The following is a 19,427-nucleotide window of genomic DNA, read 5'->3' on the forward strand; positions in this document are numbered from 1 at the left end:
TTAAACGGTAAGGTTCCACATTTTACTACTTACATGTACGTACAGTATTTCTTGTACCCTGTACACTAATAAACTTTATTTACAGGTAATCCCAGTTAGGTTAGGTATTGAATGATCCAAATTGTTGCATTTCATTGTTTATTGGTCAATTTAGCTTTATTATAAAATTTACTGGGGTTTTTGTAGGGCTTGGAATGAATTAGGATTTTTACATGTAAAATGTGGTTCAAGATACGAAAAAATCAGGTTACGATGGCCACTTCGGAACGGATTAATTTCATATCCTGAGGTACTGCTGTATATCATTACTACCGATACTTTTTGCATTCTCTTTTACTTTTTTTAAACTTAACTAGAAGATGGGATAGATTAAGAGATGGAGGAAAAGGGGTTAGCCTAACAAAAAATGGAATAGATAAAGATGAGGAAAAGAGGTTGGCCTATTGTTAAATTTTGGTCTCGTAAATTTAACCCACATATGTGAGATACGTGATAAAATCATTTTTTGAGGGTGAAACCTTGGGGGTTGCACAATATGCGAGATCACATGTTATGCGAGTATTTGAGATGAAAAATTAGACTAAATTTTAAAGGGTTTTGTTGTGGTGTGGAAACTGGTAAGTAAGATATTCTTAAAAAGAGTTGTTTGTTTGTTTGTATGGTGCTTTTATGTTGCATGGAACCAGTGGTTATTCAGCAACGGGACCAACGGCTTTACGTGACTTCTGAACCAGGTCGAGAGTGAACTTCTATCACAAGAAATACACATCTCTCACTCCTCAATGGAATGGCCGAGAATCGAACCCGCGACCACCGAGGTGGAACGCAAACACCATTATCAACCTCACCACTGAGGCACTAAAAAAAAAAAAAAAAAAAAAAAAAAAAAAAATGTTCTACAATCTGCTCTTGGGTCATAAAAATAGTTGAAACTGAATAAAACTGAATATCTTCTACGAGAGGCAAAATTCTTACAAGCTGAATAAAAAAGTCTATAAAATATGAAAAAAGTCTTCAGTATCATAATGATGCTATATTTAACAAACATGCATAATGAAAATAAAGAGAGAGAGAGAGAGAGAGAGAGAGAGAGAGAGAGAGAGAGAGAGAGAGAGAGAGAGAGAGAGAGAGAGAGAGAGAGAGACCCTTATAACATAAATAATGACTTGAAGGATGTGTCTTGAGTTAAGCTACCTTCACAACAACTGAATGAACATCAGGAGTTTTACTTTAGTCATCAGCATCTTATAATTCTAATTACTGTCAAAAGATTTGTGACTTACTAGCTGTTTGAAAGGTTTCTGAGATGGTTTACAAATGACATTACCCACATATCTCACTTACCCAGTTTGACCTCAGTTTAAACTATTGTTGATAATTTAAAGGTTATAACACTACAATAAAACACAACAAAAAACTCATACAAAATAATAGTTTGCATCATGAACACTACCTGGTTCTGACTACTCTAACAACAATAACTCTATTTCTAATAAAACATTATTTCAGTATTACCTTGACTGAGACCTTGACCTGGAGCGTGAATGGGATCGGGACCTTGAGCGGCTTCGAGAGCGGGACCTACAGTGCAAAATATTCCTTTCACTTATATGAAGTACATACTTAGAAAGTTGTATTAAGAACAAATCTTTTAATATTTAAAATTTACTGATATTCACATTACAAAAATGCATGCTGACCTAAAAACCAAGAATCAAGTACTAAAGCATGTACTGAATATGATTGTCTCACCTGGATCGTGAACGTGACCTAGATCTTGAACGAGATCTTGAAGATGATCGAGAGCGTGTCCTACGTGAACGCCGTGAGCTTGAATCATTAATCAAGCGGATACGACGCCCATGCAGCTCCTTCCCATCAAGTTTCTCCAAAGCACCTTTCATATCTGCATACGTAGCAAACTCAACAACACTGGAAACAAAATTTTCAGTTTACAAATATGTCAAGAATTTTCTTTCACTGCAAACATGGAGGTTCATAAAATAAAAATTAAGCAGATTACTTACTTAAAATCATCAATCTTACACATTGATAGCCAATAAATTATCAGCTAGGAACAACTACATTACTTGTAAAATGTCAAGGTACCATAAATTCTCTACACAACAGTCATAAGAACTGCTTAGAAATACACATTACCCAAATTATATTACAATACTAATGATAAATCTAGTACAGGCATTGCCTGCTTATCTGCAATCTGGTTTTATGGGGATTGTCTAGCACTAAAAGTTGCTGAAATGCACCAATTTCCGGTCATTGGTGGGGGTTCCATTCCAACAGTTTGGTGATAAGCAAAAATTGCTGATAACCACCAATCTTTGGAGTGATCGGTGCCAATAACTGGTTAATGGGGCCTTTGTTAGGTATGCATAGATAACACATAACTGGAAATCAGCATACCAAAAATAAGTAATTTTCAGAGCTTGCCTTGCCAATAACTGAGGACTGTCTGTATTTGCGCTGATACATACGTAACAGAGGTGCCATTAACCGGTTATCGGCGTCAACAAACACCAATAATCACAGTTTTTCAGTTATTAGTGATTATCGCTTATCATCAAACCATCAGAACGGAACCCTTGGTGATAACCGGGGACTGCCTGTAAATAAAAGGGGCTATTCCCTATCGGCTCCTCCTTGGCGATTTGGGCGTGGCCCTACATTGCCAAATGGACTTCTCTCGAATTTTTAAAGGCCCACCCTTCCCATTTACCCCTTTTAATCCGTGCGTCTGTCAAGGAAGTTTCCCCTCCTTGGTGTTTATTAATGTCTCATGGGAGCAATATACTTCCGGGGGTTCCCTGTTGCCTCGACACTCCTTCGAAAATATTTAATTCTTCCAGGTTTCTGTTTTTCATATACATACGTCTAATTAAATCTCTTTTAGGACCTTTCTTGTGATTATCACAAGCTACACTGAACTTCCACACTTTTAATTTACTTGTTTTTGTTTTAATTTACAGTAATGTATTATTTTTATATATATATCTATATATTAATAGTATATATATATTATGGAATATTATATATGCTATATTATAATATATATATATCTATATATGAGAGAAGAGAGGAGAGAGAGAGAGAGACGACAGAGAGAGAGAGAGAGAGGGAGAGCTAGGAGAGAGAGAGAGCGAGAGAGAGAGAGAGAGAGAGGGGGGGGGAGACATAAATATACAAGTGAAATTATCAGCAGCTATTCAATTTATCATCTTTATATAATATACTCCCTCTTTTCTTTCCATTAAGAGTATTCATAACATTTTTCTATTCTTATATCTTCATAAGGGTTTGTCAAAACAAAATGATTATTTGGGTCATGAATGTCATATAGTGATAATAATAGACAAGAATGACAAGACTATTATATAGATAATATTACTGCACGTTATAAATACAAAACTTTTAAGAAACAATTCATTATATATACAGGCAGTCCCCGGGTTACGACGGGGGTTCCGTTCTTGAGACGCGTCGTAAGCCGAAAATCGTCGTAAGCCGGAACGACGCTTGGAAATATGTCTTAAACTAATAAAAAGTTATAAAAACCTTACTTGTAATCCTTTGGTTACACTACATGTCGTTTCCTGTAGTTTTATGTACAACCTGGAGTTATTTTCATAAAAGAATGCTGGTTCTTGAAGGTAAAAACTATTGTAATCCTCTGGTGACACTACATTCTTGAAGTTTTATGTACAACCTGGAGTGATTTTGCAAAATCTTGAGGGCTACAAGAACAGCTGATTACTATTTACGTATCATATAGACTAATTAAAGTAAATGTATCTTTAAATAGGCTTATATATTAGTATCAACAAAACATTTCCTGCCATGAGTCAGAGGCCGTTTAATGAACGAACACTTCTCTGTCCTATCTGTTCAGAAAATAAACGTTACGTCAATCCCCGAGACCATTGTTGCCAAAGCGTCTCTCTCTCTCTCTCTCTCTCTCTCTCTCTCTCTCTCTGATCAAATTACATTGGAAACTTGACATACGATTGCCCTAATATACGAACGTTTTGAGATATAACAGAAAATTTGCGAAAATACAAGCTTTGATATACAACGAAATATTTGAGATACGATTTTGCGATGAGTGTTAGTTGTATAGGCGACCGATAAATGGCGTTCAGTCTGTTTGTTTGTTGGTGCTGCATGTTAACACGTCGTTGTTTAGTTCGTTGTATTTGCGCCTATTTTTCGTGTTATTTTGTCTATTTTATTATTAACCATGGGTCTCAAAGCTAAAGACAAAGCAGGTGATAAGAAAAAACCCAAAAGAAAATGATTTCGATGGAAGCAAAACATGAAATTATAGCAAAGCATGAACGTGGCGTTCGTATCGTCGATTTGGCAAACGAGTATGGTCGAAATCCTTCTACAATATCCACGATCATCAAGCAGAAGGAAGCTATAAAAACCCCCGAGACCATTGTTGCCAAAGCGTCTCTCTTCTTCTCTCTCTCGCCTCTCTCTCTCTGATCAAATTACGTACTGGATAATGTCTCTCTTTGGATACTTCGATTTTGCCAAATATTGAGGGCTACAAGAACAGTTGATTACTATTTACGTATCATATAGACTAATTAAAGTAAACGTATCTTTAAATAGGCTTATATTATTAGTATCAACAAAACATTTACTGGCATGAGTCAGAGGCCGTTTAACGAAACGAACACTTCTCTGTCCTTAACTCGGAGCGTCGGAAGACGCCTCTCTATCTCTCTCTCTCTCTCTCTCTCGTCTCTCCTCTCTCTCTGATCAAATTACTGGATAATGTCTCTCTTTGGATACTTGGAATTTGCGTTGTAATCTAACCAGAAACTTCGTTTTGTTATTATTACTGGAAACAAGCAATGATTTTTTCATTATTTGCGCTTTTGGACTGTTATATGTAAACTAGTATGTATTCATTCGCTCGGAAACTAGTTCCGCATATGAGGCGTCACTAAAAAACATAGAAAAATACAACATAAAAAGTGTCAAAAATCATCATAATCTCAAAATTTTTGTTGTAATCTAACCAGAAACTTATTTTTATTAATATACTGTGCTAAACTATAAAGGATTTTTATCATAGTATGCGTTTTTTAAAAGCGTCGTTAACTCGGAGCGTCGGAAGCGTCAGCGTCGTAACCTCGGAACAAGCGTCGTAACCCAGGACGGATTTTTCCATTGAATATTTAAGAAAAAGCGTCGTAACCTCGGAACGTCGTAAGCCGGAACCGTCGTAACCCGGGGACCGCCTGTATAAGTAAATTAATTTTGGGAACTGAAAAGAATATTTGCATTAACAATGGTACCAGCCCAGCATGAAAGACAATTAAGTGATGACTACCTTTCCCAGTAGGGGGTTTAGTCCCGAATGTTTGACATCTTTATTCCCTAAGGTCAGCTTAACACCTGAGAGAAGAACTGGCAGCGCTGGAAAATATTTTTGCCAAGTTTAAGAAAAAACGTGTTGTTTTTCTGTTGTTAAAAGCCAGAAAATACGAGGGCTTTCAATAATCAGCAAAAATTAATTAGTAATCAAGTGCATTTGCGTTGTATAACTTATGCTGCCTTTAAATCCCTTACAACATGAGTGGGAATATATGATTTGGCATTGCCGGTCACCGCCGATGTCCTACCCTTTTCGCCATCAAGGAACCGATAGGGTATAATAGTATTCAGAAAGTCTTCATGACCAAAAGTATATTCTGTGGTGGCATGTTCATGTTGTGGGTAAGATGTATGGGAAACATCACTAAATACTTTCAATAAAGATTTTTTTCATTAACCAATTAATTATAAAAAAATAACCTTGTTCTGTGAGAAGGCTTCCTAACCACACCAACTTAATAAATATGTCCTTAAAAAGGATGGCCTCACTGTGCATGAAAAGTTATACATAGGCTATCCAGGGAGGTGTCCTTTCCCTCCTACTTGGGACTTTCCTTTGCTCAGCTGTGCTGCTGTCATTAAAGATTATCACCATTTTGTTATTGTGATGTGCTATTCATTTGTCTTCACTCATCCTCATTTACTGATATCACTTTACTGTGTTGTGCTTATCACTTTGCTGTTGTGCTAGTGTTATGTGAATACTGGCACCTTTCACATGGGTATTTTCCTGTTTTCAGCCCTTAGCACTTGAGGCACTATACAAGAAACAAATTCTGAGAGCTCTGACATCTCCAAGAGATTATTTAATTTTGGCAGACAGCTTATATTAGCTAATATCAAATAAGTTCGGAATAAGTTCTTCAATGTCGCCCCCAACCCCTTAAAGGAGAGGGGACAGAGGGCAACATAACCCAAGACTCAACTACAACTGGGTGCTTGTTATTTTATATGACTTCAGTGTACTTCACCACAGATGCTGCTCTTATTACTGTAGGGGACAGAAGGCGAATCCAGACACTCAACATTAACAACTTGTGAATTATGTCATGCTAAGATACTTGGGAAGAGACTTCTCTGTTCAAATGGAGCTTGGTGACTACACAACTTGTGGGAAGCCACCACAGATCTTAAGGATAATATATCAAAGGTCTTATGGGCAACATCCCTCAGGTAGAATGAGGTAAAAGAAGTCAGTCTATGCCAGACCCCTATCCCTGACTTCATGTACTATGAGCATGAAGAAAGGCTAGTCTACTCCACAAGAGAGGCACAGGTCCACTTGACAACCTTACAAAGGCCGTTGTGTTGTCATTCATTAGTACCACTAACTGGTCCTTCAACTGCTTCTAAAATGATTGCAGCAATAGCCATGCTGCCAACACCTCCAGAACATTTATGTGCAGAAATAGTGAGTCTGCTGGCCACACCCCTGACATTGACTCTTCCTATTAAGGTGCATGCACCACCCCTTGTCCCGTGAGTATGAGAATGCAAGCATCTTTGGGGAGTAGTAGTTCCATGGACTCCTTTTAAGAGGCATCTGTCACCCAACCATCAAGCTACGTCCTCCCCGACTTTGTGACTCAAGGGTATGAGGTAAGAATGGGAGTCTCGATGCACAACAAATGTTACTTCAGCTGCAAACGTGAGCAGAGGCAACTCCGCCCACGAGGTGTGAACTCTTAACGACTACAAACAACAAAGGACCACCTACTAATGTTAAGCCAGTTGTTCCTGCTGAAAGGAAGGATCTGTGCCTTTACTTCCCAAAGACTGCTTAAGCAGTCTGTGCGGAAGAATCTCACTGCAAAGTCAAGAAGCAAGCCCATATACTTTGTCTGGTACTTGAGATAAGTCTTGCAAAAAGACTTGTATGAGCTATTCCCTAAAAGACACTAGGACTAAGCATCCAAGTATCCCTGCAAACAAAACTCCATCAAGTGAGACCAACCAAACTGAATACCCAGCTAAACCCCATGAAGAGCTGTGGCCAGTCTGAAGCAAAATGACTTGAAAAGGAGAACATCACTACTCCCGACAGAGCAAAAGTACTACCAAGAGTCCTGATGCAAGGGTACTTAAAAGCTCCATGAGAAGGAATCAAGTAAGACCCTAACCCACTGCTTGAGCACACTTGGCAAAGAGACCCTGCACATGCAGAATGAACAAATTGCACATGCCCATCCCGATGCAACTCTTTAGATGTCTGAGATCTGTCCCAAGCTACTACATGCACTGGTCAACAAAACAAGCACAAGCAGAGCAAGTGGAATGCACAGACTCATCTGAATGTGAGCCCAAGAGGTCTGGAGGGAATAAGGAACAGTCATGTCAAAATAGGCATGAACAGGAGAGGCACCCCTGTCAGGTAGGGAGCATGAGGTAGTAATCTCTCAACCCCACTCTCCTCTGAGGAGGAAAATTGCTTGTGAGAAATCCACCTGGACTACTTATGTGAGGCCTATATGTGCATGTAAATTTGATTAATTTTCAAGTATTGAGCTCTAAGCAATTTGCGCAGCCGCATTTTTAGCTAAATGGCAGTTTCCTTGGAACCACACATTCTCGAATACAAAGGGCCTACTGTACTTACCATAATATTATCATTATGCGAATAAGACAAAGACTTCTTTGTGATTCTTCCTTGGAGGTTAAGATGGGAACAGTAACAGTGTCTTAAAGAAGGGTGGACGAATTACCTTACTTAGAATATTTTCCTAGCCTAATCTTTCCTTCCTATACGCAACACTCTTAAGGCCCGTCCACACGGTCAAGCTTTGCTCGATTTGACGTCAGAAGTGGAGAAATAGCGGATAAGGTTCTGACTTTTCCCGCTTCTGACGTCACATCGAGCAAAGTTCATCGGGCAAAGCTCAACCGTGCAGACAAGGCTTTACAATCTACCCAGCTGTTTACGTTCCTCAGACCCAGTATAATCAAGCTTAAGACTTTGAACAACACCACAACAAGACTTACAACCCAAAAATTCCTATAAGACAGAGCTCTCTCCTACCAGAACAAACACCAATCCTGTCTCTCCTGTTCTACCCAGTCTAAGACACTTTCTTGTCTCTCCTGTTCTACCCAGTCTAGGACGTTTTCTTGAAGCAAACTCATTCCCCATACATTACACAACACCCACATTCCACCGATACAGAAAACAAAAATAAAATAACACTGGCTAAACTGATATATTATCACACTTATCTCCTTCTCCCTCCCTTCCAATCTCTTCCTAACTTAATTCCCTCTAATCTCCTTTATTCTCCAACTCATTACCCTCTACATAATTTCTAATATTTTCCCCTGAAACTCCTGCTGTAGTTTATACATCAGCTATTTGCTCCTTTCCTTTTATCCATTTCACCTCCTTTATTTCTCAATTCTATTGTTTCTCTCATTGCTGCAATATCTATTTTTAATCTCCTACTACCCCAGTACTAATTTTATTGCAGTCATTAGTGTTCTACTATCAGTATTAACCAATGCTTCTGATTTTCTCCCTCCTACTTCATTAGTGTTTTACTATCAGTATTAACCAATGCGTTTAATTTTCTCCCTCCTACTAACTCTTCCCACAAATGTTTGAGATACATCAATCCTTCTATGACCTCTCCCACACTCAAGAGCTTCTGCCTCAATGTTAGATTTTGCTACTCTCCACAATTTTCTGGACTTCCACCATATGGGACTTCCCTTACCATCTGTCAAGGATAAAACATAACCCAATTGAGTATGGCCATCTTCTATATTCCCAAAATGATATTTTTACAATAAAATAATAAGGTTTTGCATATACTACTAACCCAGTATAATTACATAAATAGCTCTAGTTTCCATGTAAGGCAACCTAATTCAAATTTCAGGGGTAGCACTTCAATTGCTCAGCATAGCAATACAGTGCTGTCCACCAACAGCAAAAATAGGAACAACGATTTCGCTAAGCACTTCATTCTGTTTTGTGCATAATGTCCATCAGAGGGGAGATATCATTTTTGTATATGAGACTTACCCAGTAATTACATACCCAATTCCAAATTGAAAGGAGGTGGGATTAAGGACATATTCTACTCCAAAAGCATTGTCATGTAATTAATTTGAAATAGAAAAGTTGCTAGCATTAAAAAAACTGTTTTCACTGAAGAAGACAAAAAACCCTCTATGTTAAATGCCTGAAAATTGGGTAATAGGTAACACTTACATTAATGGCAAGTAATCTAATTCAAGAGGCATGAAACAACTCATTCACTAAACTCAGCACGGTACAAGAATTAAATCCTTCTTACTGGCACTAGATTAGTAGAAACAAAATTGTAGTGTGATATGAATAGACACACACACAGACAATTATACTATGATAGTAGTTTCCTCCAAATTATACCCATTTTCTTTTTTTTTTATTTACAGCAATTCACCTGCTGAGCATTAACCCTTAAACACTGACTGGACGTATTGTATGTCGACTAAAATTGTCTGTTTGGTGCCAAGTGGACGTACAGTACGTCGACTACAAAATGTTTTTTTAAATATTTGCGGAAAAATAGTTATAGGCCTAGTTTGCAAAAGATTTTAAATCACGCGCCTTGGTGGATGATGTGAGTTCACGGATCATGCTGTTGTTTTGTTTACAAGCGTTACCTAGCTGCCACATGCGCGAATTTCTTTCTTCTCGCACTACAAAGCATCAGCGACGCATCTTCGCAGCGCAATTTCTTGACGCATTCGTGTTTTGCAGAACTTTTGCGAGTGACTACTGAAACCCTTACATTCTAGTAACATTCAATCATTTACCTTCATTTTGCAACAGACAGGAAATCTCTAGCATAATATTTTGATTTATGGTGAATTTTTGAAAAAAACTTTTTCCTTCCCTCCGCTCATGGTAACCTGCTGAAAATCTCAGAATTTCTTTAGTCACCTTGTCGTAATTTTCACACCGTTTTCTATTAGGCCTTACATAAAGTGTTATACATGAAAATGTGCGCAATTTCATGTAGAATACAACAAAAAATAAGACATGGTTGTAGCTTTTATCAGTTCTGAAATATTTTCATATAAATCACGACGTGCAAAAATTTAAACCTGCAGTCAACTTTGACTCGACCGAAATGGTAGAAAAATGCAATTGTAAGCTAAAACTCTTACATTCTAGGAACATTCAATCATTTACCTTCATTTTGCAACAAACAGGAAATCTCCAGCACAATATTTTGATTTATGGTGAATCTTTAAAAAACTTTTCCCATCCCTCTGCGCGCAGTAACTCTGCTGAAAATCTCAGATTTTCTTTAGTCACCTTGTCATAATTTTTGCACCGTTTTATATTAGGCCTTACATAAAGTGTTATATATGAAAATGTGTGCAATATCACGTAGAATACAAAAAAACAACTCATGGTTGTAGCTTTTATCAGTTTTGAAATATTTTCATATAAATCACGATATAGAAAAAATTTGACGTTCGGTCAACTTTAACTAGACCAAAATGGTCGAAAACTGCAATTGTAAGTTAAAACACTTACAGTCTAGTAATATTCAATCAGTTACCTTAATTTTGCAACAAACGGGAAGTCTCTAGCACAATATTTTGATTTATGGTGAATTTTTTAAGAAAAATAATATTTTCTCTGTGTTGCTTTGTTTTACAATTTGTTATATACCAAAATCATCGCAATTTAGTGTACAATACAAAGAAAAGCTAATTAACTCATTAGCTTTAACCTTTTTGTTCATAGCACGATTTCTATACAATTATATATGAAATTTTTTCCGCGTTGTCATATTTCAATATTTATACTATATGATAATGATATTTTTTTTTCATTTCTGATGGTTGCATACTAAATTTCAGGCAATGAAAAAAAAAAGGAGCCAAACATGAACTCTTAATCTTAAAAACTAAGCATGCTGTGATTTTTTGAAAAAAAAAAAAAAAAAAATCTGCTTCGGCGCTAACTCCCGAACGCTGCCGGCATGCAAAAGACACTTTTGTAAATAGAGGCTCGCCGTTTAAGGGTTAAGGAAGTAGACAAAGTTCCTCTTACTTGGGAGATTTAAGGAATATGAGGAGACTTTAGTGAACAGGATGACAGCCATGCGCTCTTTAGCCTACTCCCATTTACAGGCAGCACGCAGTCAATGGCAGGGGTTCCGTTCCTAGGGTCCAACGCTATGTGAAAACTGCCTCTAACCGAAATTCAAGTGTCTACAGGCGTCACAATCCACCTTACACTGCCCTAGGCTTGTTAACACAATGCCTTAGACAGTGTCACAGCCAGATATTTTGCCCTAATATGTAATAATTGAATAAAATTTGGAATTTCATCTACACATTTTAAATATCAGATTCAATGAACTTACTAGTAAATCTTGGCTAGTATGAGAGAGAGAGAAAGAAACCTTTTTCAGACTGCTATCATTTCCTCCATCTCTTTATCTTCTGGTTAAATAAGTGTAAAAAAGCAAATGAGAATGATAAAAGTATCGTTAGTTGCTTAAGCTCTGCAGCCATAAACAACTGAATGATAACAGTTGTTTTGCTACAACAACTGAACTGAAAACAAAATGTCCACACTGCTGGCGACTAAATTTTCGTGCATCAGCAACATGGATGCAACTCTACTGCGAATAACAGTGGAGAAAAAAGTATTTTAATAAAAAATACTGGCTGTGAAGGAACACATTTTACTTGTTTTCACGCCGATAACAGATAAATACGTAAATATCGTACATTATGAAATAGGATGAAAATAATGAACGTAATAAGCTTTTTAACACAAAACATGCTACTGACACCATTTATTAATGAAAAAATAACAATAAAGTTCACAGCAACGCGTACATATTTAAATCATATTTCAACCTAAAACCACTTCATAAAAAAAAAAACTACACTAAATAGAAGAAAGAAAATCGCTCTGAATTGAGTTAAGTAGAGCAAAATAACGTTGCCTCTGCCATCAGCTGATTTTTCCAAACCAAAACAGAGATCGCTTTGGTTGTACTTTATAGTACTCATGTTCCCCCTTATATTCACGGGGGATGTGTACCAGACACCCCACGAATAGTTAAAACCTGCTAGTTACAACCACCACTAAAGATGCTTATAAGTGCATATCTTGAAAGGTAAGATACCAAATACAAGCAGTCCCCGTGTTACGACTGGTTCAGCTTACGACGTTCCAAGGTTAAGGCACTTTTCAATTATATTCATCAGAAATTCAATTATATTCATCAGAAATTCTTTCCAGGGTTACAGCGCATGTTCCAGGGTTACGGCACCTACAATGCTGATCTGGCAGAAGAAATATGACACCAAAAATGCCAAATAATCAATATTTGAAATTTTTTTTGATGAAAAATGCAATAAGATGCAGTTTAATAGTTTTCAATCCACCCAAAGCTTTAAAAGTAAGGTTTTCTTAGGATTTTTGACGATGTTCCGGCTTACAATGATTTTCAGCTTGCGACGCGTCTCAAGAAAGGAACCCGTCATAACCCGGGGACTGCCTATATATAACTTAAATAACATCCTACTTCAAATAGTCATATACCCCTACATACGAAAGTCCCTACGTACGAAAAATTTAGGTCACAAAGGCAAAGACGAAGATTTTTTGCTTCTGCGTACAAAAATAATTCAGGTTGTGAAAGGGTGTACTGTAAAGTCCGAGATTCGCCTGGGCCGCCGAGAACTACAGTAATCCCTCACCTATCGCTATTAATGGGGACCAGAACCGACCGCGATAAGTGAAAAACTGCGCAGTAGGGTCCCCCCTATTTTTTAAATGCGTAGTACGTATACGTACATTTTTTTGTACATGTATACATGTATATGTAAATAATAACTGTATATTCTTATAACAAGATACATAACTCACCTCTATCAATGACGATGATCTTGATAAATGACGATGAAACACCTATGCAGTATGATGGAGGTGAAGATGAAGATGATTTATACTGCACAGGTTAATGAGAGCTTTACTGCTCCTAAGGTGACGCCTCATCGTCAGTTGTTAGAGGCGGGGGATCACCGACGGCAGCTTCCGATAGAGCTGGAGAAACAGCAGGAGGCAACGTAGTGTCTCGGTAGGAAGCCGGAGAGGCAACAGAAGGAGTAGTATCCGACACTTCTGCTTGAGGTTTTCGGCGCACCAGGAACATTGTGATGGGAAGTTGTTGACGTTTTTTCATCTGAGCAAAGATGCCCTTGTACAACGCCATAACACCGTCAATACAGTTACTGAATTCGATGGCTCTGACCATGTTGTCATCGATTTCTTGCGCCCTTTGTTGCATAGCCCGTGCCATGTTGCAGAGCTCTTGCAGATTTTCCAATGTAAGGCCACGTTGCTCAGGTTCGTCGTCGTCGGCTGCCTCTTCTTCTTCCTCACTCGCCGATCTTGTCATTTCGACGAGGTCCTCGTCGGTTAGGGGCTCTGAGTGGCAGTCGATCAGTGAGTTGACGTCTTCTGCCGTCATGTCGGAGAAACCTTCTTTGGCTACCAACTGCGCCAGCCTCACAGCCTTATCTACGGCGGAGTGATGAACTTCGTCTGGCGTAAATCCCTCATAGTCATGAATGACGTCTGGCCACAATTTTCTCCAACTTGCATTCAGTGTTTGCTGTTTCATCTCCTTAAGAGTGTTCTCAATGTTGGCCAGGCACGTCGCGATGTTGTACTCCCGCCAATATTTCTTGAGGCTGAAGTCATCGTCGCCTTCGTCGATGGAGGAGATGAGGCCCTCCATCGTGAATCTCCTGTAGAGGGCCTTGAAGGCCCGAATGACCCCCTGATCCATTGGTTGGATGAGGGAAGTGGTGTTGGGCGGCAGGAACTCCACTTGAACCCGTCGTAATGCAGGTCCGTTGCATGTCCTCCTGCACAGTCCATCAAGAGGAGGACCTTAAAGGGCAGCCCATTTTCTGCTAGGTATAACTCCACCTGCGGGATAAAGCAGTTCACGAACCAGTCGAGTGTGAGGGCTTTAGTTATCCATGCCTTCTTATTACTCATCCAGTGGCATCCAGTGGACGGGCAGCAAGGCTTTGTTTTTGTTTTTCAAAGCACGAGGATTCAGTGACTTGTAAATTAAGCCGGGCTTGAGCATGAAGCCCGCAGCATTCCCGCACCTTGGCTTCTTCACTTCGTCCTTGTAAAGGAACGTCCGGGACGGCATTCTCTTCCAAAAGAGGCCAGTTTCATCCATATTAAACACCTGCTCCGGGATATAGCCGCCCTCTTTAATTAATTTCGGGAACTCGTCCTCGACGTAACGATGAGCTGCCTCTTGGTCTGCCGAGGCAGCCTCCCCATACAACGGAACGCTGCGAAGGCCAAACCTCCTCTTGAATTTCTCGAACCAGCCCTTGCTGGCAACAAAACCACGTTTTACTCGTGGGGCAGGATCATCTTCATCGTCTTCATCACCATCATCGTCATCCTCGTTCGATCCCCCTTCAGGAACGAGGCTATCATAAAGGGTTTTGGCTTTTGTGCGAATCATGTTGGTATCGAGACTAACCTTCTTTTCCCGACAGTCTGTTATCCACACTGATAATGCATTCTCCATTTGCACAATCTTCTTATTACGAGGAGTCACAACGCGCTTAGTGTCCTTGGAGAATGTTATTGAGGCAGTTTTACAGATTTTTAATTCGTCTTTTTTTATGTAGCGAACCGTTGACTCATTCAGTCCGTACGTGCGGGCAACAGACGCATAGCTACTGCCTGCCTTAAGCATGTCCAATAACTTCACTTTTTCGTTCACCGTCATCATTTTTCTCTTCTTCTTGGGTTCACCAGAGGATGTAGAGGGTGTACGACGTTTAGGAGCCATTTTCAAGGGCGTCACAAGCACTATTTTGCACAAAGAAAGCACAAAAATAGAGCTAAAACTTTCACGTGGCAAGAGTAGCGACACGAGCGTGAGAGAACAATGAATGCGGTCTTCCTTCGCTGGGCGCTCAGCAGGGTGGGATGCTGGATGCTGGCTAACGCATCTTGGCCAATCAGCTTGCGAGATTCAAGAGCCGAGATGGCCAGCGAATCAGAGAGGTGTATTTTGAGTTACGCGCCATTTCCGTGTTGATACCTGATGTTCTAATGTACTCTCTCTCTCTGCATTCTGCTAGCGCCCGCGCCATTTTTTCTCAATTTTGAATTTTTGATGAATATTTTTGAAAATTCCGCGATGCACTGAGGGCGCGAAGCTTGAGGCGCGAAGTAGCGAGGGATTATTGCATTTTAAAACTCACGTGCCGCCAACTCGGTAGACTCGCCACCATCCTCCCACACTCTCCCATTGGTTCCTGATGCTAGTTACCGCCGTAAGATCCTGCTCTCCTATTGGTCAGCATCTATCCCATCATGCATCTACGTAAGGGAGTTCCTCGACCATTTAGTTTCAGCAGCGTTATCGTCCACACATGGAATTCGTTTGTTCACGTAGATTTCGTTCATTCAGCAGTGTTATCGTACACACATGGAATTCGTGAACGGAATTCGTTCGTTCACGTAGATTTTGTTCATTACGCCGATTGGACGTATTAAACACCGAGTCAAAATGTCTCCCGTATGCCGATTGGACGTATTATACGTCGACTCAAAAAAGTTTTTTTTTAAATTCGCGGAAAAATACTTATAGGCCTACCAGCCGAAAACTTTTGAATCACGCTCCTTGGGGGATGCTGGGAGTTCACGGATTAAGGCGTTGTTTTGTTTACAATCGTTACGCAGGCGCGCAAGCGCAAATTTCTTTCTTATCACACTAAAAAGTATCAGTGACACATCTCAAAAAATATTTTGTCACTTTGACATAATTTTTGCACCGTTTTTAATTATCCGTTACATGAAGTATTATATATATGAAAATGTGCACAATTTCATGTAGAATACAACAACAAAAACTCACTGTTGTAGCTTTTATCAGTTTTGAAATATTTTCATATAAATAACGGTAAGTGCAAAAATTTCAACCTTCGGTCAACTTTGACTATACCGAAATGGTCGAAAAACAAAATTGTAAGCTAAAACTCTTATATTCTAGTAATATTCAATCATTTGCCTTCATTTTGAAACAAATTGGACGTCTCTAGCACAAATTTCGATTTATGGTGAATTTATGAAAAAACTTTTTCCTTACGTCCGCGCGGTAACTCTTCCGATAACTTTTTTTCGTGCGATTGTCCTAATGTTTGCACCATTTTAAATTTGCCGTTACATAAAGTTTTATATATGAAAATGTGCGCAATTTTATGCACAATACAACTGAAAAATACCCATGGTGTAGCTTTTATCAGTTTTGAAATATTTTCATATAAATAACGATGTGCAAAAATTTCAACCTTCGGTCAACTTTGACTATCAAAAGGCGAAAAAACGCAATGTAAGCTAAAACTCCTAAGCTAGTAATATTCAATCATTTACCTTCATTTTGTAATGAATTGGAAGTCTCTAGCACAATATTTCAATTTATGGTGAATTTAAGAAAAAAAAAAAAAAAAAATTTCCTTACGTCCGCGCGGTAACACTTCCGAAATGCGTACATCGCATTCTACTAATATTTGCTCCTTTTCATATTGGGCATTTTATAGAGTTTTATATATGAAAATGTGCGCAAATTCATGAAGAATACAAACAAAAATATTTGAAGTTTGTAGCTTTTCTCATTTTAGCAATATTTGCATATAAAAAAATATATATAAAAATTTTGACATTCGGTCAACTTTAACTCGTCCGAAACGGTAAAAAACTGCAATTCCGAGCTAAAACTCTTGCAGTGTCATAATATTCAATCATATTTCTTCATTTTGAAACAAATTGGAAGTCTCTAGAACAATATTTAGATTTATGGAGAATTTTTGAAAAAAACATTTTTTGCGTCCGCGCGTTACGAATTCATGCATCATTTTGTGATAATATTTTTTCTGTGTTGCTTTGATCATTTTACAGTGTGTTATATATCAAAATGATTGCAATTTAGTGTACAATACAACGATAAAAAAGTAACTCGTTAGCTTTAACCATTTTTCGCACAGCTCAATTTGAATACAATTATGTATGAATTAATTTTTGTCGCTACCACATATCGCATTATTTATATATGATAATGATATTTTTTTCATTTCTGATGGTTGCATACTAAACTTCAGGCAATGACAAAAAAAAGGAGCCAAAAATGAACTCTTAATCTTGAAAACTAAGCGCGCTGTGATTTTTTAAAAAAATTATGTTTTCCGCTTCCGCTCTCACTCCAAACCTGCCTTGGCATACGGGAGACGTTTTGGTTTTTAGGGCTTCGGCGTAAGAGGGTTAACGTAAATTTGTGTTAGTAATTTCGCTTTCGTTGTACTGTAAGTTACTTTGGCATGTTTGTGTGTGAACTTAACCCTTAAACGCCTATTGGACGTATTTTACGTCGAGATAAATCGTCTTTTGGGTGCTGACCGGACGTAATTTACGTCAACATAGAAAAGTTTTTTTTTTAATTTCGCTGAAAAATACTTATAGGCCTACCAGCCGAAAACTTTTGAATCACGCGCCTTGGGGGATGCTGGGAGTTCACGGATCAAGGTGTTGTTTTGTTTACAATCGTTACGCAGGCGCGCAAGCGCAAATTTCTTTCTTATCGCACTAAAAAGTATCAGTGACATCTCGGAAATTATTTCGTCACTTTGACAATTTTTGCACCATTTTAAATTAGCCGTTACATGGAGTATTATATATGAAAATGTGCGCATTTTCATGTAGAATACAACTAAAAAATAATCATGATTGTAGCTTTTATCAGTTTTGAAATATTTTCATATAAATAATATAAATAATGATAAGTGCCAAAATTTCAACCTTTGGTCAACTTTGACTCTACCAAAATAGTCGAAAAATGCAATTGAAAGCTAAAACTCTTATATTTTAGTAATATTCAATCATTTACCTTCATTTTGCAACAAATTGGAAGTCTCTAGCACAATATTTTGATTTATGGTGAATTCATGAAAAAACTTTTTCCTTACATTCACGCGGTAACTCTTCTGATAAATTTTTTCGTGCGATTGTCCTAATATTTGCAACATTTTAAATTTGCCGTTACATAAAGTCTTATATATGGAAATGTGCGCAATTTCATGCACAATACAACTAAAAACAACCCATGGTTGTAGCTTTTAGGTCAGATGATCAACGTCCCTTTCGCTCTCATTCCTTAAAGCCTAGAAGGGGTCCAAAGGGCAGAGGTAAAGGGGGCTGTCGGGAGGTTAGGCGCCTCTCCCTTTCCTGTGCCACGAGAGGGGGGGGGGGGTGCCTGGTGGGCCATTGGGCAAAGTTGCAGAGTTATGGGGCAGAGAAGTGGGTGGTAGATGTCCTTCAGGTGGGGTACCTACTGCAATTCGACTTCCCTCCTCCTCTGTCGGACAAACCGCAGCTCAGGAAGGCATATTCTCCAGATTCTCTGAAGTTCTTGGCTCTTCAGGAGGGAGTGTAGAAGATGCTGGACATCATCTTGGTGCCCAAGGCGTCAGGAGGATGGAGACCTGTGATCGACTTATCCCTCTTGAATCACTTTATCAGAAGACACGGTTCAAGATGGAGACCCTACGTTCGGTGTTGGCAGCCGTGAGGGAAGGCGACTTCATGCTGTTGATAGACTCAAGGGACACATACTTTCAAATTCCGGTTCATTCGACATCCAGGAAGTTCCTACGCTTCTCTCTTGGGGACAAAGTCCTTAAGTTCAGTCCTATGCTTCGGGCTGACATCAGCCCCTCTAGTGTTCAAAAGGGTCTTCTCTCGTGTCAAGTTGGGCCCATGCTTAGGGGATCCATTTGCTGAGGTACTTCTATGGTTGTTTGGTCTTGGCAGTTCCCAGGGAAAAGCTGCTACAAACAGGGATCATCTACTTCAGTTCTGTCTGGAACTGGGCATATTAGTCAACCAGGAAAAGTCTAACCTTGTACCCAGTCAAAGGATTCTCTACCTGGGCATAGTCATCAATACGACAGTGGCAAAAGTTTTCTCG

The 19,427-nt window shown here is 38.8% G+C and overlaps 1 protein-coding gene across 5 annotated transcripts in view; it reads right to left on the minus strand.

The window, feature by feature from the left end:
• The window catches only part of LOC135207996 (serine-arginine protein 55-like), a 332,296-nt gene that overhangs the window by 14,600 nt on the left and 298,269 nt on the right, over positions 1–19,427 (minus strand). For all 5 annotated transcript variants that reach the window (XM_064240086.1, XM_064240085.1, XM_064240084.1 and 2 more), the window contains 2 exons: positions 1,753–1,932; positions 1,516–1,581 (listed from right to left, as the gene is read on the minus strand). In XM_064240086.1, the coding sequence (XP_064096156.1) occupies positions 1,516–1,581; positions 1,753–1,932 (246 nt within the window). The remainder of the gene's footprint in view (positions 1–1,515; positions 1,582–1,752; positions 1,933–19,427) is intronic.

Source organism: Macrobrachium nipponense, chromosome 34 (genome assembly GCF_015104395.2).
Source record: "Macrobrachium nipponense isolate FS-2020 chromosome 34, ASM1510439v2, whole genome shotgun sequence".
In the NCBI taxonomy this organism is placed as follows: Eukaryota; Metazoa; Arthropoda; class Malacostraca; order Decapoda; family Palaemonidae; genus Macrobrachium; species Macrobrachium nipponense.